The 25,249-nt window shown below is 38.3% G+C and overlaps 1 protein-coding gene across 1 annotated transcript in view; it reads left to right on the forward strand.

Annotated features, from left to right (window-relative positions):
• Window positions 1-25,249, forward strand: part of LOC134210688 (protein still life, isoform SIF type 1) — a 426,260-nt gene that overhangs the window by 33,888 nt on the left and 367,123 nt on the right. Inside the window, exons 11-13 of the mRNA XM_062686893.1 lie at window positions 10,274-10,466; window positions 10,534-10,791; window positions 10,852-10,996. Of these exons, the coding sequence (XP_062542877.1) occupies window positions 10,274-10,466; window positions 10,534-10,791; window positions 10,852-10,996 (596 nt within the window). The remainder of the gene's footprint in view (window positions 1-10,273; window positions 10,467-10,533; window positions 10,792-10,851; window positions 10,997-25,249) is intronic.

Here is a 25,249-nt window from a genome sequence, read left to right on the forward strand (position 1 = left end):
GATGGATGTTGTTCGCATGCTCGCTGACGGCTGATTCATGTGAACTAATGATATTCTGTCCAAAATTGTGTGAGATAAGTTAGCTCCAAGAACAGGTTAGCACAGTCTGGGAGAGCGCGGATCATCATTTTTTCTGTGTTTTACCATTCTGGCCTTAATGATTTCGATCATGCGTTTGCAACGGGTTATTAGTGCAGACAGACCTGTCTACTAGACCTCTTCATGTTTTCAAAAATTATCAAAAATTCAACCGGTCAGCCCTGAATCACAATTCTTATGCTAAAATAAGCCTCCTCAAATATTCAGCTAATTCAGCTATTAAGTGCATAAAAACACTTCCGTTCTCAAAACGTGAACGGAATGAATCGCAAAGTTCACAAGACTTGTAGAGCACACCAAAAGTTTTCGTATAGAGATTGTTGCGATGGTTTTTGGCGTTTATATCTCTGTATTCTTACAACATTGAAGATAGCCTAAAAACGCTAATTTGACTTGAGTCACCTCGAAATTCCATCCAAATCAGCTGAAAATTGACAGGAGGCTTATTTTAGCATAAGAATTGTGATTCAGGGCTGACCGGTTGAATTTTTGATACTTTTTGAAAACATGAAGAGGTCTACTGTCTACGAACCACGTTGCGAAAACGAATGAGATCTTTGTTTAGGATGTTGATGGTTAGGGTGTTGTTTACCTGAACATGCTGCTCTCAGGCGTACAGCTCAAGTGTACTCAAGTGTAGCTGGTGATCGATACTTTCCGACGTTTCCAGATGCACCCCGTAGTCGATTTCGTCGTCCATGCATTCCTGGGACCGGTCATGGTCGAACCGGCGATAATTTCGCCGGGACTGCCGACACCGATCTACCGAGGAGCCCACTTCTGCCACCACCGCGTAGTGATCTGACCTGAGCTCCTGGTAAACGATTGGCTTCGAGATGTGGTCACTGTTTGTGATGAACAAGTCCAATGTCGAATGGACGCCGAACCGACTCAACCGAGTGGGGAATCCGGGCTCAGGATCGTGTAATGGCCTTCCCCCACATCATTGCTCCAGATGGCTCCGTTTCGGTTGCAGTGACTGTTGCTCCAGGCTTGGTGCTTGACATTCAGGTCGCCGGCAATGATGTACTGACCTTGCCTCCGCGTTAGATTGACGGTGTTCTTCCAAAGAGCGGCCGACGAACCATCGCCGGCTTTGGATTGAGTTGAGCAGTAGGTACGCCGCAATTAGCGTGATTGTGCCGACAGAAGTGATAACATCGACACCGATTGCCTCGATGACACTCAGTTGCAAGTTTGACAGCAGGCGACATTGGGGTTCTTTCTAATATTACACTAAATTTGGAGTTTTTGGACCCCCACCCTCCCTCTCGTAACACTTTTTGTACGGAAGGTTTGATTTTTTGTATGAATCGTAACGCTTGGCTTGACCCCCTCCCTTCCCCTTCGGCGTTACGTAATTTGTGAAAGGCCCCTTGGATGTTATAGCGAAGAGCGATGACCACACCACCTCCCCTGGTCGGCCGATCGAGTTTCACGATGCGAAAGGCGGGATGTAGACGCTCACCATGATGAACATGTCGAGAGTGAAGACCTGGTCGAAACGGATTTTGTATCCGCGCATCTGAGTGGCGAGTTGCGAGAGGATCAGTTGCTCCAGGGTGTAGAGCGGAGCATATTCTTCAGGTGAGACATTAACATTCTCCGGATGCCGAAATCAGGAAGACAAAGCAAAGGCCATTTGCTGAAGAATCCAGCTGGTGGTGATGAAGCTTGAATCGACACAACTGCTGCTGCCAGTCGCTTGTGCAGTTAAACGGTGGAAGGATTGGAATCGCTCGTCTCGGTTTAATCTGTCCTTGAATCTGACTTTAAGTTTTATTTAAAAAAAACCCTGATTAATCCACCTAGCGGTGATGATGCCTTTCTCGTGCATTATAAAAATAGTATTTTGGCCATTACTCTTGAGCCCATAGTCCGATCTGACCAATTTTCAATAGGGAACAATGGGACATCATTCCGCGTCGAATGCAACTTGTTGCGAGTAAATCTGTTAAGGATAAGTGCCCGAGAAAAGAGTGACACTTTTTCACGCGATTATTCCGTAAAAAAAAGTATTTTGGCCTTAACTTCCGATCCCATAGTCCGATCCGGTAAATTTTGAATAGGAAACAATGGGACAGGATTCTGCGTCGAATACACCTTGTTGCGCGCAAATCAGCTAAGGATAAATGCCTGAAAAATGAGTGACATTTTTTAATCAATTTTTCTATAAAAGAGGGGTATTTTGGCCATAACTTCCGATCCCATAGTCCGATCTGACCAATTTTCAATAGGAAACAATGGTAGAGTATCCTGCGTCGAATGCAACTTGTTGCGAGTAAATCGGTTAAGGATAAGTACCTAAAAAATGAGTGACATTTTTTTTTGGGTTGGTGCGCACAGACAAACACACATACACACACACACACACACACACACACACACATACACACAGACATCACCTCAATTCGTCGAGCTGAGTCGATCGGTATATAACACTATGGGTCTCCGGGCCTTCTATAAAAAGTTTGTTTTTGGAGCGATCATATAGCCTTTACGTATACTTAGTATACGAGAAAGGCAAAAAAACTAGGAGGAGCAGTTTAAAATGTGCCGTTTGTTATAAAAATCCCATATTTTATTGCTAAATCATAGTCACCTACTTGCAATTTCTATGTATATGACCTTAAATTGTATAGCAAATAACTGATGTTTTGTGCTTGAAAAAATAGTTCGAAACTTAGGTTAAATTTTTCAAATTTCAGAGATATCCACAGGATCCAATATCTGATTGCAAAAAAAGCATTCCATGGCAATATTTTAGCTTCCGCTTAAAGTCAAGAGAGCTTAAATCATTAAGCAAACGTTTGATATCTTGAAGTGACATTATTTATCTATTTGAGCTGAGTTGGCCATGCGTCGGTTATTAAAATGGAAAAAAGGAAGAAAAAAACCTTTTTTTAATATTATTTATCTTTTTAATAAAAAAAATCAGGCTGCATCAAGACACACGTCAAAGTCGCCTATCAGTCGGAAGAAAAATATACAGCTTTATGGTTTTTATTTCAGCCTTGGCAGTCTGTAAAAGCAGCAAAAACGAGTTTGCCTTTACATCCGACGGTTTCGGTTTTATATTAAACCTTTTTCAAGGAATAGAGGCTCGCTTTTTTTTCTGCCAAGGCTGAAAGAAAAACCATAAAGCTAAATATCATACAGTCGTTAAGCAAGTACAGAAAAATATACATTTAGCAAAATTGAATCGCTCATGGAGACTAAAAAGAGTACAAATAGGATAATAGACGGCTGAGATATTGATGTGACAACATTTCATTAGTTTTCAAAAAATATGCATTGTGTTCATATTTTACAGGTATATCTGAAACCGAATATCCGATTGCAAAAAAAATTAATGCGTTCAATGAAAAAGCCTTAGCTTTCGTTTAAAGTTAAAATCGTGCAAATCGGTCCACAGTAGACAGCTGAAGTGTTGATGCGGCATTATTTTGCAAATGTTGTGAAAAAAATCGTCCAATTCTACGTCCAAGCGCATACTCGTTTCACTTGTGAAATCAAATGGAGAAATGGTTCGAAAAAATCGCATTTGTTCGAGAGTATCTTTCGCCCGTAAACAAGAATAAGGGTGTGAGTCAATATTTATGTTTGGCAAACATAAATAATATAAATGGATTTTTGCAGTGCAGAGTACATTTCGTGAAAATTCCAATGATTTCCTTGAAAACTCTTTACAATTTTCCGAATAGTAAAATAAAATTGCGAGTGAAAAATCCAAAGGCTTTCCCGTTGAAATCCAAAGAATTTGTCGTTGAATTGGAATAAAAGTTTTGAACGAAGAAGAATCGTTCGGAAGATAGGTTGTTGAAAGTTGTTCGGCTGAATATATAATTTGACCGAACAAGGGTGGCTCAAAAAACACTTTTTCGTATTTTTTATGGGCCGCCCTCTTATTTGGTTCTATTTGATGCCCTGATGCTCTGAACAAAATTTCAGCCAAATCGGTCAACGTTTGGGCTAGAGATGGGCGAACGCTCATGAGCCGTTCGTTTGAACCGATTCGTAAGAAAAAGCGTTCAAACCACGGCTCTCTAAATTTGAGCCGCGGCTCTCAAATGAACCGCGGTTCAAATAAAAAACACTGTGTCACTCGATCTTTGGCATTTGTTGTTTGTTTGTTCCGGAGCCAGTACATATTCTCTCACTGCCTTACATACTCCTTAGCATTTTCTTGGCTAGAATTAAACAAGCTGGTAGCCCAATCAGTATTGCTGGATCCTCGATTTGAAACATGGATCGATAATTGACCTTTCCCTGACCTTTTTTGACTCTTTTAGGGCCAACTTTCCCAACAAACCCATTTTTTAAGTCTTTAGTTATTTTAAAAATCAAAAACAAAAACTGAAAAAATGATGCACGAGTGAACTGGCCTGATGTTGGTTCAAAATCGGGCATGTTAGGGCAAGGTTAAAAACCAGCTTTGATTTTTTTATTACTTATTTAAAAATAGTTTGAGGCGTAAGAAAATATAAGTTTTTCGATTGAGCGAATAACATTTTTTTAACAAGAAAAATCAATTCGAAAATCAGAAAAGTCTACTAGTAGAAAAAGAGGTATTAGAAGTATCGTAACGAACGAGCCGTTCAAATGAGTCGGCTCATTTAAGTGAACGCTTGGTTCAGAGCGGCTCACCTGAATGAACCGTTTTGCCCATCACTAGTTTGGGCGGTGCTAAACTCGTTGGAAGTTTATATGGAAAAATGTATGCAGAAACACCCAAAAACAGTGATTTGCATTTGGACGGCACAATTTACGATCAAGAACAATGATACTCATTCAGTTCTTGTAGAATTTAATACAGAATGTCATGCTGAAAACCACAAGAAAATTAGAGTTTATTAGGCAAAAATATTAGCATTTTACTGGAGTGTTGTAGGAGTGAATTTATTTCTTTTCAAAGATAAAAGAAACGAAATTTGCAAAAACCCCACTTCAGAGAAATGCCAATAACTTTGCCGGGCAAACTCTAATCTTCTCGCAGTTTTCTGCATAACATTCTGTATTAAATTCTTCAAGATCTGAATGAGTATCATAGCTCTTCTTCGTAGGTTGTGCCGTCCAACTGCAATTCACTAGGTTAAATAATTAATCATAATTAATCATGCAATTCACTGTTTTCGGATGTTTCTGCATACATTTTTGCATATAAACTTTCAACGAGTTTAGCACCGCCCAAACGTTGACCGATTTGGCTGAAATTTTGTTCAGAGCATCAGGGCATCACACAGAACCGAATAAGAGGGCGGCCTATAAAAAAAATGATAAAAGTTTTTCCCATACTAATTTGAGCCACCCTACCCTTCAGTCTTAAGTTTGTGACCGAAAGCGTCATTTGGTCGAAAAGAACATACGAGCGAAAATGTCGTTCGGCCGAACAATTCCTTTGACTGAAAAAGTCGGTTGGCTGAATAGTCCATTTTTTCGAAACGATCGTTTGGAAGAAAGTATAATTTGGCCGGAATCGAAATTCCTCCGAAAGTGTCGTCTGGCTGAATATTTAGGTCATTTGACCAAAAATGCCGTTTGACTGAATTTGCTAAATTAATGATTTTGTGTGTGTTACTTCTACGTGAAGTTAAACGATTTACAATGATATGAAAATGCTAATATCATCTTCCAAACTTAGACGTACATGTTCATGATAGCATTAGAGGCGAAAATATAGAATTGATAGTTCCGTTAGGATACGGCAGGCATGAAGAATGTTTTTATATCCTAACGGAACTATCAATTCTATACTTTCGCCTCTAATGCTATCATGAACATGTACGTCTAAGTTTGGAAGATGAATTTGCTGTTTGGCAGAAACGACATTTTCGGGCGAAAATGCTCTTTCTGCCAAAAGATCATTTTTACCAAATGGCATTTCCGGCCAAACGATCTATTCGGTTAATCGACATTTTTGGCCATACGGCCAAATGATCTGTTATGGAAAACAACTTTTCTGCCAAAATTTAAGTTCGGCCGAATGTCCCTTTTGGTTGTATTTCACTTTCGGCCAAATGCCATTTTCGACCAAATTATTTTCGACCTAATAATCGTTTCGTAGAAACGTTCTATTTTTTTCAGACAGAGTTAGGCTAGATAACTTTCAGCTTAACGTTTTATTCGGCTAAGTGACATGCGATTAAATGGCGTTTCCCCAAAAGCCTTTCGGTCAAACGACGCGAAGGGCCGTTCGTTCGACGTTACAAGGCTGAAAGGTGCTTCGCCGAATATACCATTTGTTCGAAAATATCATTTTGTCGAAATTGTCGTTCATCCTAACTGGTCGAAAAGTCGTTTGGCCAAACAGCTCGTTTGACCAAAAATGCAGTTTGCCTAAATAGTCCGTTGCCCGAAATTGTCGTATGGTCAAATCGGTCAGCATTTTGATAGGATTACGAGAAGCCCTCCCTATGTGAAAAACGGCAAACCTAATAACGAAAAACGGTAGACTGTGTAGGTTATATTTTACTATGTTTTATGTATTATGTTGTATACCTCCTAAAGTCCATGTTCTTATTTTAGTTCACCCTTGAAAAAGGCCAAAAATACAGGCCGAAACGTCGGGCAAAACAAAGCGAATCATTTTGACTAAATTAGACTGAGAAAGCCACACAATAAAACACCAAATCTTCCAGTCGAATTTCTTTCTTTGAATGGCTGATATACAAAATAGCTTCTTCAACAAAATTGAAATGGATTTTGGACACAACACTGCTCAACAATTCAAAAGTTATGCCTCCAACAACACCAAACTGTGCAACATGACCGCTAGAAAGGATTTCCTGCTTGCTTGCCGTAGGATTTTGACCATATTACCCGTTGAGCGTTCGGCCATATCGGCATCAACATTTCAAAACGGCAAAACTGCTTTTGTTAACAAGAGCTTCTCACGTCGCTGGCGGGCTTATTTGTGCTCACCCACGCAATCCAGCGCCATTGAATGAAAGAACGTTTCGCAGTTTCGCCCTTTCGAAAAGTTGGTGCCGATATAACCCAAAAAGACACTTTGGCCCTTTCTATCTATCGAACATTTCAGCCAAACGGCATTTTTGGCCAGATGAATCATTCGGTCGAACGACTCTTTTGACCAAACGACCTGTTAGGACAAACGCTTTGGCCAAATGAAATTTTCATACAACCCGTTTTCGATCTAATAACCGTTCCGCAGAAAAGGTTAAGTTCGGCCAAATTAAATTCGAATAGTCGACTTTCGCCATAACGTGTTATTCGGCCAAATGACTTTCCGCCGAATGATTTTCGGCCAAACGACCCCAAACATTTTTAATTTTTAGTTTAGGGGCCTTTCACAAATTACGTAACGTTGTAAGGGGAGGGAGGGGGTCAAGCCAAGCGTTACGATCCACACAAAAAAAAACTTCCATACAAAAAGTGTTACGTGGGGAAGTGTGGGGGTCCAAAATCATCAAATTAACCGTTACGTAATTTGTGGAAGAACCCTTAGGCAAGGATGTTATCAATCATTTAGTAATTTGCGTGCGATCATTTAGTAGTTTGTCAATAACTCATTCCATAAGCTGAATTTCAAAATGTGTTGTATGGTGGACTTCAAGTGCGAAGGTTTTTCTACAACTCTGCCTAATGGTTCGTTGTTTGAATTCCACTAGTAACGGAGTTATAGCTATAGTTTCAGTAACTTAGACTAAATGATAACAAAATTCAAATCACTTTTTGTATGGAATTTTTTTTTTGTGTGGATCGTAACGCTTGGCTTGACCCCCTCCCTCCCCTTACAACGCTACGTAATTTGTGAAAGGCCCCTAAACTAAAAATTAAAAATATTTGGGGTCGTTTGGCCGAAAATCATTCGGCGGAAAATCATTTGGCCAAGACGCTTCCCCTTTTTTCATTATTTCCCGTGGGATTGCTGAATAATTTGTTAAGGAAACACAAAGAATTTCGGATTAAGTTCGTCCTAGGAAAAACTGACAAAATTTCAAGTTGGTTTACAAAATAATCCAAATATCTAGCTAATGCTAATAAAAGATAAGTTGACTTATCAGGTATCAGGTATCAGAACGTCGGCTCAGGAGGCACGTTCCCCTCAATTTGGGAGATTTGTGCCATCGCCTTCACTGGCCTTTCTCATCATTTACCTGACGGAAAAGGAAGTGAAAAGGGGAAATGAAGAGGAAGTGAAGTTGGAAAGGAGAATGGAACCATTTATAGGAAAGCCAATTATGTAGACTCACACGCATTCAGCTAGGGACTAAAGAGAGGTCACAAAAACACAGAGGACGTAACAATGGACGAACGTCAACGAAATACAAAGTGCACTGTGAAAAATGCATAATGCGAATCCATATAGGTAACATACACAAAGTACATTGTAAAAAAAACGCATAATGCGAATCCATATAGGTGACAATTTGTTGGAAACTAAGTAAAATACATATCCATAACCCCACTCTTATTTAACCTCACGTTGAGATTGAACAAGAGTAGCCGAAGCCGAACGTCAAGGACGAGACACAGAGTACACTGTGAAAAACGCATAATGCGAATCCATAAAGGTAACATACACAAAGTACATTGTAAAAAAAACGCATAATGCGAATCCATATAGGTGACAATTTGTTGAAAAAAACTAAGTAAAAAAACATTTTCATAACCCCACCCTTATTCAACTTCAAGTTGAGATTAAACAAGAGTAGCTGAAGCCAAACATCAAAAACGAAACACAGATTACACTTTGAAAAACGCATGTTACGAATCCATATAGGTGACAAACACAAAGTACATTGTAAAAAAACGCATAATGCGAAGCCATATAGGTGAAAATTTGTTGAAGAACTAAGTAAAAAACATTTTCATAATCCCACCCTTATTCAACCTCAAGTTGAGATTAAACAAGAGTAGATGAAGCCGAACGTCAAAGACGAAACACAGAGTACACTGTGAAAAGCGCATAATGCGAATCCATATAGGTGACAAACACAAAGTACATTGTAAAAAAAAATGCATAATGCGAATCCATATAGGTGGAAGTTTGTTGAAAAACTAAGTAAAACACATATTCATAACCCCACACTCACGTTGAGATTGACCAAGAGTAGCCAAAGCCAAACGTCAAAGACGAGACACAGAGTACACTGTGAAAAACGCATAATGCGAATCCATATAGGTGACAATTTGTTGAAAACTAAGTAAAACACATATTCATAACCCCACTCTTATTTAACCTCACGTTGAGATTGAACAAGAGTAGCCGAAGCCAAACGTCAAGGACGAGACACAGAGTACACTGTGAAAAAACGCATAATGCGAATCCATATAGGTAACATACACAAAGCACATTGTAAAAAAAACGCATAATGCGAATCCATATAGGTGACAATTTGTTGAAAACTAATTAAAACACATATTCATAACCCTACTCTTATTTAACCTCACGATGAGGTTGAATAAGAGTAGCCGATTATCTCGGAGAAGTAAAAAGTCAACTACGCCATATCTCCGGTTAGCGCAGCGAGGGCTAAAATACTGTGAAGGGGGCCCTGGTGCTTCACAGGCTCCGTTTGCGGTTAGGTTCTTATTAGACCCCCTAACCATTCATTCGTAGGCACGGTAAGCATAAAGCCGCATCACACCGAGAATTAGGGGTCACCTGTATGGTGGACTTTTACCACTGGAACAGGCAATCCGTAATGTTATTCTTAGCCAGATAACCAGCTGCCGACACCACACGGCTATCTAGGCTGTTCGTGGAGAGAAGTTGACATTGACTTTACGTCAACTCTCAATGTGGCCGAACAGCCGACCTAAGGCCCCTAAACTAAAAATTAAAAATATTTGGGGTCGTTTGGCCGAAAATCATTCGGCGGAAAGTCATTTGGCCGGGCGACGCTTCCCCTTTTTTCATTATTTCCCGTGGGATTGCTGAATAATTTGTTAAGGAAACACAAAGAATTTCGGATTAAGTTCGTCCTAGGAAAAACTGACAAAATTTCAAGTTGGTTTACAAAATAATCCAAATATCTAGCTAATGCTAATAAAAGATAAGTTGACTTAGAACAATAATCAAGCTTCTCAATAGGTAATCATAGAAGTTCTCTAAAAGAAATTCTACTCGTTTTTGGTAACAAACCTACAGTCACTATGAGACACCGGACTCATATGACTAACCTGGTTATCAATTATTCCGAAATTTCAGGATCATCCGCCAGTGCCAAATCATCAACCCTTCCGCTGCCCCACCGTCTGGGCCCCGAGCGGCCTCCAACGGTGCGCGAACGTGAACGTGACCGCGATCGCGATGGCTACTACAGCGATCGCAACGAGCTGATACGAGAACGTGAACGGGACCGAGACCGGGACCGTGGCTACCTAAGCGATCACAATTCCAAGTAATGCTTTTTGTGAAAATCCCCGTTACCATGAATATCTCAACCAAATGCTCTTTTTGTACCGTAGCTACTCGGCAGCAAACCGATGCGCATCGTGCACCGGCGAGTCGCCCCGCGCCCAGTGGTTCCGCCACTCGGACGGCTGGCGCTCGGGTAGTTCCAACTTCGGATCCGGCTCCGGAGCCGGTCTGGTGGCATCGCAGAACAACGTCGGAATGGGCGGACACAAGCGCTCTCCCTGGGATTCCTTACCTTCGCTGCGTCAGGATTCCAGCCTGAATGATTCGGGCTACAAGAGCAACCGGGCGGACTCGTTCGAGCAGAGGTAGGTGTTTCATTAAGGGGGCGGTCAGTCGGGGAACCGTATTGCAAAACTGATATCAAGCTCTGTCTCGTCCAGGGGTGTTTTCGATCGGCAGGACAGTCTGCGGTCGGACTACATGAGCGATCGGGAGCCGCGTTACGGGATCGTGCAACAGGCGTCGATCGACAGCACCGATTCGCGGCTGTGCTATCTGACTTCATCGGAGGTAAGTACTAAATAATCTGAATTTGATGTATTTTAATTAGATTGGTGATGACAGTTGAAAATAATAGCTCCATGTTAAAGTATTGGTGATGACAAAATTGGAATGCAAAATGCATTTTAATTGGAAACCGAACCTGCTACGCTCATAACTTTTCTCAAATCAATCCAACCATTTATGTGATGAGCTTATTATTTATTACAAAAATAAAGACCAAAAAAACCAACCATTTTCAATAAGCTACAAGCTTTGTTTATTCATGGAATTCGTCAAAAAATGCAAAAACAATTTGTTTCCAAATTTTTGAGAATTTTCTCCTGAATTCAATCCAGAATTTTTGAAATAATGTTTTTGACATTATTCATTGAGATCCGTAATCTATCTCCGGAAAACTCACGGAATTTTCAAAAAAAACCTTTTTTCACTCCTAAAAAATTTCAGGATTTCTTTCAAAAAGTATTTATAAATATTTTGAATATCATCTAGAAACCCTAGGTAAATTTATTCAAATATTGCTCTAAACACCGATTCAGGGTTGAAGCAACCATTTCAAACATTTGCAATTTTAACGCAATCGAATCCGATATAACCTGGTAATTGGATGACGTTACAAAATCATATGTAGACTAGTTTGTTAAAGGATGCCGTGCTGCCCGTTGACGATTTTTTGCACTATGATACAATCTCCGAAACATAAGCGAATCATCATAAAACACTAAAACATTTCTTCTATTTTCAAGGCACATACAGTGGTGTTCGGAGTAATAGCAGCCTGACAGGCCGAGTTGCATACAAAATGGTCAACTATGACATTTTGTTACTCGATGACCGATTGAGCTGAAATTATAGCAGAAAACTACAAATATTTTGAAATTTCTATAGGGTAACCGTACCCTTAGTGGAGGTAGCACCAATAGTGTAGGTAGTGGGGTTTTAATGAGATTTATCATAGTTATACACTTTACGATGATTTCAGTTGATGCGTCGTGCTTTAAATATCTTATTAAATGCAACTTATCCTAAGATTTCACTTGAAAAACTACTGAAAACAATGATTTTCCTGTATAAAATTGACTCCCTTGCACCTATAGTGGCGAGTCTCATAAGAAACCAATGGATAGTACCACTATGGGAACCAAAAATAATTTTTACCGTCACTAAAGGAACAGTGTACCCATTAGTGGTGCAAGCATTATTTTGTAGCTGTTGATGTTAAATGACATCAATTTCATTTTTGTTAGCAAATTTATTAGCTTATGTAGGGTATCTGTTCCATTATTAATAACATGCTCCTATATCAATAACATTCGTAAAACAGGAAATTTAGGTTCAATTTGTGTCGTATTTTGTTATTATCCGGCGTGCTCACATCTGAAAAAAATCACAAAAATGAGAAATAAAACAATTCGCGCACCAATTCTTTGTTTTCGAATGATATTGATTTGGGTACATGATATGAATTCAAGGAGCAGTTCCCATATTGGCTAAGATGTTAAAGCTGTAAATTTAAAAAAAAAATCAATTTTTAAAAAATATTTTCTTTTGTGGATCTACTAATACCTATTGGTACCGTTACCCTACTCAAAATATCAATCTATTCGAATAACTTTTTTGAAAGAGAGATGCTATGTCAAATTGTTTAAAATAATAACAGATTTTGTTTTGTAAACATCTGGAGAACAATTTAATGGATGGTTACTAACTAGTAGATTTTATAAATAATATGAATAGTGCAATTGTTGCGTCAAACAACGTAGACATTGTTGTTTCAATCTCCAAAGTTGTTGTTTAGATGCTGGTTTACTGCTTTAATTAATTCAATACTATTGTTGTTTCAATTTCGCATCACATTATTGAAGCAATAATAAAATCTTTTTTTACAACCATTTAACTAGTTCGATATTGTTTCTGGCACTTTTTTTTCAGTTCCATCAAAGTTAATTGCCTATTTCCGGGGATTAAACCACCCGACATGGACATTAATTTACAATGTTGTGAAAACTCATATGTGAATATGTACATTAGTGGAAGATGTTGATTTGGAAAATGTATTGGAGGTAACCACTTTACCTTCGACGGGACTTGAACCCATGACCCTACAATACGCAAGACTGGTACTTTAATCAACTAAGCTACGAAGGACCTCCGTCGGCCTTCACAACCTAGCGGCTACTGAACGAGCTCGAGATTCCCAAATTGGACGCATATTCAAATCACTCGCAATCCATTTCTCAAGCCAACACTTCCACATGTGTATTGTACACGTCCACATTAGAGGAGCGTGAGTATTTAAAATGTCTGGTGGCTATACGCATTCTTCATCAGCAACTGTACTGATCAAGTAAGGTTGTGTAAGCTATTTGCCTATTTGCACTTTTCCTTTTTTTTTTTATTTCATCGTATTGTCGATAGTGTAGTCTCGCTGCATTTTCGAGAGTGAAACAATCATGAATATTGTTGACTGGGAATTGACGACTGAAGTTTTTCTATTAAGATTGATTTTTTTTTCGGTGATAGCAGTCTTAATAAGTAGCAAATACTTTGTTGCTCCAACATCCGACGTTTCGATTAATTTATTTAACTTTCTCCAAGGTTAACCCCTTGAAGAAGGTTAAATAAATTAACCGAAACGTCGGATGTTGGAGCAACAAAGTATTTGCTACTTATTAAGACTGCTATCGCCGAAAAAAATCAATCTTAATAGTTGTTCTCTTATGTAATATTTGACAGTGACTGCTGGACAGCATGGTTGAAACAAATGAAAACGAGGGTTGAATGAACTATCGCATATGGCAGATTCTACCCTATTTGTGATTGTATGAACAATAAATATTGTTATTCATAAATCAATGCAAATATTGTTAGCAGATTCAGACATTTCAATTGCCCAATCATCAAAAACAAAAACTGCTGTTATTTCGATCAATTTGACATAGTATGTCATATTCAAAAAAGTGATTCAAATAATGTTTATTTGGTGTATGTAAATTTCGACATATTTATAGTTCGCTGCTAAAGTTTTAGCTCAATTGGTCATCGGCGAACAAAGCATGTCAAAGTTGACCATTTTGCATGAAAATCGACCTCTTCTGCTATTATTCCGAACACCACTGTACATTAACATTTAAACATCGCTTGTATCGACATTCGATTGCCTTATAACTAAAACATCAAGCATCACAAAAAAAATCGCCAATTAGCAAACCACATTGTGCAGTTTGCTGACGTTATCATCTTTTGGTAGAATAGAATGGTCTTGTTTAATTTACAAAGTGTAATGAATGATGAAAATGATAAGGACTTCTAAAGCACTGACCATATCATCAAATCAACTCGTCGATATCTCTTCAAAAGGGATGATCAGCGTTGTAGCGTGGGGTTGGCCAGGTTGGCCCCTCCAAGGGCCCCAGCACTGAAGAGACGATCACTCAGAACTTCACTTTTCAGCCCAGCTCTGCAAAGCCCGCTACACAATTTGCAAATTCTGAATAAAAAAATATCACAAAATAAAAAAAAAATTAAACACTTTCTGTTTAGCGACGGCTTTTTTTTTATTCTTTTCCTAAGATCAGCAAAGCCGAGCGCTCGGTTTCTTACTTTCAGCAGATATCTCAGCCAAAATAGTGTTATGTTACGAATTTTAGGAAAACTGTTGTTATAGCTTATTTTAATGTGAAATTCGGACTAATTCATACTGAAGAATAATTCTGTCCTTCACCACAGACCATTACTGTACTTCTTTAAACAAAATCATAATATTCTTGTATAAGCCGAAGTCTGATACCATTGATTGACTTGATTTTGATCCGTTGAAGTTGTTTAGTGGAACATCTTAACCGATTTCGAAGACGAGTATGAATTACAGTCGACTATCCTCAGCCTATAAAGCAAGACCATGCTCAGGGTGGCTGGGTTCGATTTCCGGTGCCAGACAATTTTCGGTTTGGAAGGTTTCTCGACTTCCCTGGGCATAAAAGCATCATCGTGTTAGCCTCATGATAAACGAATGCAGAACTTGTAACATGGCTTAGAAACCTTGCAGTTAATAAATGTAGAAGTGCTGAATGATCACTAAGCAGCGAGGCGGCAATGTCCCAGTGGGGGATGTAATGCCAATAAGAAGAAGAAGAAGATCTACATCTCGATATCTCTCCCGATGTCGATGGATTTCTTGGTCCCTTCAATCTAGGGTAAGACGGTATAATATGCCCCCCCCCCTAAGGCAACTCCTTGATAACTTTTTACTTTTCAACGCAATTTATGCAAACTTTGTGTTATTTGGTAGTCCAGGAAGTCGCAAATGCATTGCCGGTGAGTAGTCATATAAAAATATTACAGATAATACGTAATAAAGCTTTTCTGAAAAGTTGTGAGAAAATGGATTACAAAAAGTGCCTGGGCAATACGCCCCACCTTAACCAAAGACGTTTTATAGCCCTTCATTAGTATTTTATCAATCCCATAATAAAAACCCAACTTAATTCACCGAGTGATGATACTGCCTTTCTCGCATTTAGTCAAGACACCAACCTTATATGGCGCTTATATAGTTGGATTCCATTTTCTTAATGGCTTTTAAACGCAATGGTCGATCGTTATCAAATTCAATAGTGATCAACAAGGCTTTGTCCCCTGTCGAATGCAACTTGTTACGAGACAATCGGCTAAGAATTACTGTAAGAAAAAGTGGCTAATATTTTTCGGTTTTCGTGTGCACACACACACACACACATGCACACGGACTGACAGACATTTGTTCAATTCGACGAGCTGAGTCGATTGGTATAAAACATCATGGGTCTCCGAGACTTCTATAAAAAGTTTGATTTTGGAGTGAAATGATAGCCTTTCGGTACAACGTTGCTGTACGAGAAAGGCAAAAAGGCTACAAATCGTTATGCGCTTGACATGAAAAAACCAACATTGGTCCTTTTAAACAGGTGTGAATTACATGTCAATATTTTCCATACAATTTGGAAGCAACTGCTGCAGGCTCGCTGCGCTTGTGTACAGTTGGTAAGGGCATATCGTCCTGCCTACACTTGGGCGTTTTGGTCAGTGAAACATGTTTTCGAAAATGGTTACATTTTTGAAGATGGAAGCAATTTTATATCATGTTAACCTCTGAGAAAAGTTATTTTGTTGCCCAACTGAGTGTGCCATTGCAAATTTTGCGGACAGTATGCTAGCGTCGCTCTAGAATGTTGAACAAACAAACATTGAAAGTTACATCAAAACTGTAACTTTTTGTATTTTGCTATTATTTTAATTGTGTTATACAAAAATACTTCCACGTTCACATATTATGATGGGTTTACAAATACTTATAGGTACCAACTGATTTTGACCCTTAATTAGTTATAGTTTCCTAGAAATCAAAGGGGGGCGTTTTGGCCAGGTGGGGCCCATTATACATACATTTAAGCTTTCTACATCTCGATATCTCTCTATTCCGTAGTGTTCTATTAGTAGCTCGAGTACTAGAATGCTAATGACGCTGTTAGTTCTCCCGATAAAGCCTTCAATAGGGCAATGCACGGGCTGCTTTGTCTCTTTCTCGCTGCTAATAAATTAGAAAACAACAAGGCCAGTAAACGTCAAAATTCATGAAGAAAGAAAGAGAAAGAGATTTGTTCGTGCAGTGCCCTATATTCTAAATACGACCGCTATTTATGTGTCATGTTATAGAGAATGTCGACACAGTTGTTTCATAAGGGTCAATGTCGCAATGAGCTCGAATGGAGAAAAATGGGTTCGAATGTTCCATGACATGATTTCAATTATAGTTCGAAAAGTAGATGGTATTTCAAATGCTAATAGTTTGCATGAAATACATCCATATCTAATCATAGAAGCCACATGTAAATAAAATTTACTTCGGATTTATTTCGATTTGAAAATGTGATTAAAGAACTAGTCGTCCTTTTTTTATAACAGTGTACACTTGCGCCCTTCAGAAATGCGCCATAATGTTTTTCACAACATCCTTTTCGCCCAAATTCCACGCCCGGCTGTCAACCTATTTGTCATTATCGCCTGTTTGCATCGCCCCGTTGTGTTTTCAAAGTACCGTTTAGCCCTTTTGTTCACATGTGTTTTTGATGCAAGAACGAAGTGTCATACTGCGTAAATGAAAGACAGTTTAGCCCTTTTGCTACCATGGAGAAAACGGGGCGCAATCGCACTAAGAAAAAAATGCCAACGGAAATGTAATATCGTCCTTCTGTATTTCTTCGTTTTTACAGCAAAAAAGCAACATTTTGTACTATTTTTAATATGCTACATATAGTACATTTTCAGAAGGTTCGATCTATGACATAAACTCGATTTGTTTACATTTGCGACTTCGGCCCTTATGAAACAACTATGTCGATGTTTTGTTTTGTCAACTACATTAATTTGACAATTGAAGAATCGGAACTTTGGCTGCCAGGGCGCATCAAACTGGATGCTAGTCACGCGATTTGGAGCGACATTGGCAATCTAATACTTTTGAATCAACTCATATTTTATTCAGGATTCCACCTTTGCTAAATTTCCAGGCTACTAGACCATCTTTGTACAATAACAAACACATAAAAAACAAGAGATGACATTTGTTTTGTTGTCGTTTTTCATAGCAACGGCCTTTTTTTCGATCTAGTACCCATTTGAATTTTTCTCCCGTTTCCCGATTTCTTCTTATCTTGATCAGTGATGCCAGTTTTGAAGACATGTCTTCAACATGAAGAATTTTGAATCTCTGTGAAGACATTTTGAAGACGTTTCAAAATGTTTGAAGACTTGTCTACTTATTTGACTTGTCTACTTATTGCCGAGTGACAATGGGCTTGTGGTGAAAATGGGTCCTCACTCTCAACGGCAGTCTGGAGGTCCTACAGCAAAATCGTTCAAAAAGGTCTATTATATTTTAGTTTTCTTGTCCTCAGATACATTCAATCTATTCTAAAAAGGTATTTCGATCATTACATTGGAAGGAATCATATCCTCTTAGCCTTCTACTTTATATTAAATCGCAAAAAATAGACTGAGTTCTTTAATGGTTTGATTTAATCTATTCAACCGTTGAGCTAGATCCAGATATTTTTAATCTAGATTCTTTCTGAATTCATCTCTTATTTTGTTTGTTATGTTTTTCTGAATACCCGAACAAGAATGGAATAGAACAGAATAAATTTTGAGAAACTCTTTGAATTCCCCGTGGAATTAAAAAAATTAAATTTTAAAGAACTTTCCGTGTAAAATAAAGAGAATTTCAGATGAAAACTATGAGGAATATCTCGTTCAAATTCAAAAGAATTGAAATTTAGTGCAAAATATCCTGGAAATTAATGATAATTTTGGTATAAGGTAATACAAAAAATCATCCAAAGGGGTAAATTCTTCTCAATTCCCACAAGTTTTTTTTCTGACTCTTGTGAGAAAATCTCAATGAGAATAGATAGTATCTATTTTCATTGAGAAAATCTCCTGAACACTCACAATAAACGATTGTACCACGTTTGGCATAATGTCGTTTGGCATAAAATCGTTTGGCATAATGGCATAATTATTATTTGGCCTGTGTGATTGATAAGTAAGATTTGTCGAGCCATTCAGCTACGTTGTTTCCACTATATGGGGGCATCAGGGACGGGAACGGTTGACATTTCTTTTTATCATTCGTTCTGCCACGCAGTCTAAGAAAAACAAAACCACTGCTACCGCAGCAGCAGCCACGACCAAGCAGACGACAGTCAGAAAATAATTTATTATTTTCTCTCCCCACAATTAATGTTTCTGTACGCTCATTTCACGACGTATGACCGTTTTTGGTGGCAAATGATTATTTTATTACTCCTTGCTCATTTTAGGGGCTATAACTGATGAATTAATATCAACGGCTAGCATTCTTTCTAGGCTTTGCGCCACAGGCAATTCGACTCGATTCTGTTCTGTTTGCGCTGCGCACGAACCGAAACAAGAAATCTCATGCAAATGCTGACCGCTCCGACGGCTCGACTCTCACGCAGCAGCAGGCAGCAGCAAACAAACAGTTTGCCTCATCAGCAAAAAAATGTCACAATGAGGCGTACATTTTTTTTTGAAAACTATTTCGGTTTGTGCGGTGCGTGAAATTTGACCGGATAAAATGTAAACATTCGCATAATCACAGTGTTTTACTGTACATTTCCCAACACTGTGGGCAATACATGATAATTGGAAGCAGGATTGTACGGCGTGGTAAATCTATATACGTAAAAATGAATTTCTGTCTGTCTGACCCTTTTAGACTCGGAAACTACAGAACCGATCGGCGTGAAAATTTGTATGCGGAGGTTTTGGGGACCGAGAACGGTTCTTAAGATAGTTCGATACCCCACTCTGTTCTAGAAGTGGGGGCTCCCTTGCAAATGAAAAACATATTTCTGCATAACTCGCAAACTAATAAAGCAAATGAAACCAAATTTGGAATGTGGAGGTTTTTAAAGACAAGAAATGGTTTTTTGCTAGTTCTAGACCCTCCCTGCTCAAGAAGCGAGGTGGGGGCTTCTATACAAGTGAAACTCTAATTTTTGCATAACTTGAAAATTAATCAAGCAAATGGAACCCAATTCGGGATGTGGAAAAAAAATTTGACGTTTACTCTGCCAAACGTAAACGAATCAAAGAGCAAACATTAAAACTTAAATTGTTAATACGAAATAGATGATTGTACTAACTAATTAATTTTAGGCGAGACGAAGCTCGACGGGTCAGCTAGTTACGAGTAAAGAAGCTTCCTGTAAAACGGGAAAGTTTCAAATGTTAACACCTATCAACGTGTTTTGTTTTTCATGTAAGGGTATGCCAAAAACTTTTTCTTAATTTCACAAAAGCCTATTTCTGTTTTTTTTAAAGAAATCATATTTTCACGCTCTACCAAAGCGCTCATACATGCAGACATATTTTCTATTTGTCAATCTTCATGGAGCTCCAGGCCTTCTACTACACCATAGCTTCCCAAAGTTGGGGGGTCGCAACCCCCTCACATAAGATATGTTCTCTTTCTAGACAGGACTGACGCATGCTTTAGAATAAAAGATAAATGCTTTAAAATAAAAGAGAGGAAAAACGCATGATTTTTAAAAAGGATTCATATTTTCGCTTGGCTTAAACCTAACAAATGCATCCTTTTAAAGAAGGGATCATATCTCCTCACCGAGCAAATGCATGAATTGAAAGAAGGAACCATATTATCTTTCGCCTTCTGCCAGGCAAATGCATCCTATGAATGAAGGAATCTCATCTTCCATTGCCTCTAACTGAGTAAATACTTAAATTGAAAAAAAAAACTATATCATCTATTTCGTTCTGCTGGACCTTCTGCCATCCTTTGAATGAAAGAATCATATCTTCCCTCGCATTGAACCGTGTAAATTCCTGATCTAAAAGAAGGAACCATATCGTCTTTTGCCATCTGCCGGGCAAATGCGTCCTTTGAAAGAAGGGACCATATCTTCTCTTGCATTGAACCGAGCAAATGCTTGAATCGAGCGAAGGAGTCATATCCTCTTTGGTTTCTGCTGGGTCAAAGGAATTATTCGGAAGAAAGGGATCATCACTTCCCTGTCTTTAAACCGAACAAATGCCAAAATTGAAAGAAGGGACCATATCGTCTCTTGTCGTCTGCCGGGCAAATGCATCATTTGCAAGAAGGGATCATATAATATCTTCCCTTGCCTTGACCCAAGCAAATGCCTGAGTTGGAAGAAAGACCCATTGACTTCAGCATTCTTTGAATGAAGGAACCATATCTTCTCTTGCCGTCTGCTGGGAGATACATTCTTCGAAAGGAGAGATCATATCTTCCCTTGCATTGAACTGAGCAAATGCTTGAATTGAAAGAGGGAACTATATCATCTTTTGCCTTCTGCTGGATCTTTTGCCATCCTTTGAAAGAAGGGATCATATTTCCCTCGTCTTAAACCGTGCAAATTCCTGAATTAGAAGAAGGAACCTTATCGTATTTTGCCATCTTCTGGGCAAATGCATCCTTTGAAAGAAAGGATCATATTCTATATTGCCTTCATCCGAGCAAATGCCTTAATTGAAAGCAAGAACCATATCGTCTTTGGCTTCTGATGGGAAAATGCATCCTTTGAAAGAAGGGTTCATATCTTCCCTTGCCTTAAACCGAGCAATTGCCTTAATTGAACAAATGAATCATATCCTCTCTTGCCTTTTTCCCAGTAAATGCATCTTTTGAAAGATGGAATTATATCTTCCCTTTCCTTTAACTGAATAAATGCATACATTGAGAATAAGAACCATACATATTCTCACTTGTGTTGTGCCGGGCAAATGCATTATTTAAAAAAAAAAGAATCGTATCTTCCTTTGTCATATGCCGGGAAAATCATCTTACGTATACTTAGGAAACGTATACTTTTTAGACTTATGCACGACAAAGTATGCTTTTAAAGAGATGATTATAGCTCATGCAAAAATCATCAATTAAATAGTGTTTGATCTTGAGCACTTACAATTTTGCCATTCAAGTTTTCGTCGTTTTAGTTTGTATTAGTCAACGACGATTTTGCAACTGACCCAGAGGTAAAAGTATGTTATGTGGAAAAAACAGATAATTAAAATTTCATGGAGTCTACCAATGTTCCTTCGAGCAGTGATTTGATACAATCTTTAATTCAAAACAAAACAATTCAAAGCATCTCTCTTATAATGTTCGAGCGATAATAATTATAAATAATTGAACAAATCGGTGATTACATACCAATTGTGCCAAATGACCCTATGCCAAACGACCAATATGCCAAATGACTTTATGCCAAATGACCTAGCACCCAATGAACCACTTTTATGTCCACAATTAAATTGCCGGCCTTCTTACGAATGTCGACAAGAAATTGAAATTTTTGTGGTGTTGAATGAATATTTGTCAGAATTTTCTCGGTAGATTGCAACAGGAAAATCTTCTTAAAAGGAATTCAGAGAAAATCCACAAAAAAAATAATTGAAGACTCAGTAGAAAATTCAGAGAAAACTTGTTACACACTCTCATTAAATTCTTCCTTGGATTCCTTTGGTAATTCTACTAGAAATACCTTTGGACATTTTTCCAGGGTTTCCTCTAAGAATTCCTGTATGAATTTCTACAAAAAAAAGTTCTGGAATTCTTTCTTAAATTCCTCGTGATGTTTCTCTAGGAATTTGTCTGGTATTGTCGGGGATTTCTCCGAAAATCCTCCAGGAGCTCCTCCGTAAGTTCATCCAGAAATTCCTACGAAGCTTCATCCAGGAATTCCTCCTGAAGTTCCTCCGGAGGTTCCTTCAGAAATTTCTTTAGAAATTCCTTCAGAAAATCCTTTGAATGATTCAACAGGAATTCGTACTACAAAATTTCTTCAGAAGTCTTCCAAAAGGCCCTTCGGGAATTCCTTCGAAAGCTCCATCAGGAATATATCCGGAAGTTCCTTCAGAAAACCCTTTGGAAGTTTCTTCAAATATTTCACGGTAAATTTTGAATCCCTGCAGGGTATACGTGAAAATTCAGTTTGAAAAAAAACGGTGGAATTTAAATTAAAGAATCAGTAGAAAATACAGGAGAAACTCGTTACACTATCTCGTGAAAATTTTAAGGAATATTCTGTTGAATTCTAACAATTTGAATGTTAAGAAAAAAACATTCCTACATCAATAAAATAAGGAGATGATTGAATGTACAAACCTATTGGATTTTGAAATTTCTCGCTGATAACCATAATGTTGTTATTGAAGAAATTTGATGGCATTTTTACTCGACTGCAAAGAAATTCGAAAATATCATCTGGCAACCCTAATTTCTATGGTTCCTTCAATGTCGAGGGGTTCAGACGCGACCATCTTTCTTTTTTTGTGTGTCTTTATTAAGGAGACTAACAACTGTCTTTCATTTCATTAGTGTTAACTGTAAACTTTAAAAGCCGTTTTTCATCGAGATTAGTTCTGGTCATGTACAGGAACTAGGTGGAGCTGCACAATCGTTAGTACGACTTTTGGCATTTCTCCTTACCTATGGCATTAGTCAACACATTTTTTTTTTTTTCAATTTTTTAATGGGCCGCCCTCTTATTCTGTTCTATTAAATAAAAACCCTGATGATCTGGACCCAATTCTGTCAATGTTTGAACTGAGTTTTAGTAGTTTGAAGTTTATAAGGAACATGTGTAGAGAAATGTCGAAAATCTGTGTTTTGAACCTGTAACAAGACGAGTTTAATACTATTCCATTTAATTCCACTACGTTGTGATCGAAACAAATGCGTATTTTGACCTCAACTCTTCAGTGTCTCGTAACCATCTTCAGTGTCTCGTACTTGACTCTACTTCATTTTGACTTGACAAGATATTCCACTAAAAACTCATTGACTTTCTTTGACTTTTGGAGCTCGTGGAACTCGTGTCATGAAAGAATAAAAACCATTCATTCCCTAGAAAATTTAATTCAGCTTTGAATGCTGGAAGCAGCGAGAAAATCAAAGTTTGTTTGGCGAAGTTATTGGCATTTCACTAAATTGTTGCTTAGTAAAACTACAAGCGAACCATTGTTACATGAATAGAAGAACTACAAGCTGGCATCATGGCATCCATATACAAACTAGTTATACATTAATTTTTGCATTGGTAGTACAAGGATTTTAGCTGACATGAGTCTTCATTTACATGGTTATGTAATATGTAATCAAATATGTATGCTCTATGATATAATTATATTATTTGAAATACCATCTTGATAGTGATTGTGAACAATTGAAAGAAAGAATTTCGCCGAGGATATTCAAGGTAAGTGCTTTAATTAAGTTTATTCCGAACTCTATCCAATTCAAATTGAACATTTACATCAAGTAACAATCTGAAGCGTAACTCCTGCTTGTACGCTAGCCAGATATTTCCTAGAAGGGAGAACAAAATGCCATTCTCGATGACATCAACAATGTTCAACTTATTTCGCATCAATTAGCTGTGAAGTCAGGTGTAAGCCACTTCAGCAACCTTTATCTAAACCACCGGAAACAAGCCAACCATAACTTGCTAATCTGCTGACCTTTCAACTTCAAACTCATTGTCTGACCACATTCCGGTATGAGATACCTGCCGCCCAGCTTTGCTTTTTAAGCTCGTATAAAAAGGGTATGCTGCACCTTTGTTCGCCCACCCACAAAGTCGATGTTCACACTTCACAGTTGGATTGATGCAAATAGGATGCCTTATTGAAGGTTTATTGTTCAGCTATCAATCTTTTGAGGTATCTATTCATATCTTCATTCCATATCATGAGCCATCAGCCTACGGCAGTACTGTGAAATTTTCTTTGAATACGAATTCTATGCGTATTTGATGATCATTGAAAAATATGTTCAACTGAGGAATATCAATTGGGTAAAATTGATCCTTATTGAACATTCTTTTTATATTATTTCGCAGTTGTGGCACTGGAAAAAAACATCGTTATTTCAAATACCTTGCTACACAAAATAAACAAGATGAGAAGATAAGAATAATATATGACATTGGGTCTATGCCTGGTTGGCAATACTACTTTAAGGCACTACCACGGGTCCGCCTAATTGAACGCAAAATGTTCATCAAAACGAGTCCCACGAGTTTCGTTGATTTATTCCGGTAAATTTGGCGAGCGACCACCTAGGGGAAGCGGCACACAGGATTTGAATGATGTATGAAGGTACGCATTCTCACACTCCGCCTCCGGCAGGAACCAACGTAACGAACAATGAAACCAACGTTGATTTTCCATAAGAGTCTACGTCGTAAATGGTGAACAACTGATTTTTCGCTGAAAACGTGGAACTGCGCCACATTTAGACAATAATTCGCTAGAAGCTATAACCTTTCCGAGTAATTTGAGAAGAAAATTTATTTCTACAACTTAGGCCCTTATGACATAACAATGTTGAAATGATAGATAGCTGTGCTGATTACGGTGCTGCTTGCCACCGGATCTTCCATGGCAACCATGAAGTGTCATTCACGATAAGTAAGTGCTTTTGAATGCGATTTGCACAAACAGGATCGAAATTTCGTGATTTGATGCGACCGAGTGTGGGAGAACTATGTGTTCGGTGATCCGACGCAATCAATTGTTTAATTCCTATACTTACTAAAAAATATAACCAGAATTAGGAATACAGAAAAATATGCAACAACCCATTAAGGACAAGCCTCCCGGAATCCAAAACTAAATGCACTCGCGTTTTCAAGGACACCCCATTCAAAATGG

This window comes from Armigeres subalbatus, chromosome 2 (assembly GCF_024139115.2).
Source record: "Armigeres subalbatus isolate Guangzhou_Male chromosome 2, GZ_Asu_2, whole genome shotgun sequence".
Lineage (NCBI taxonomy): Eukaryota > Metazoa > Arthropoda > Insecta > Diptera > Culicidae > Armigeres > Armigeres subalbatus.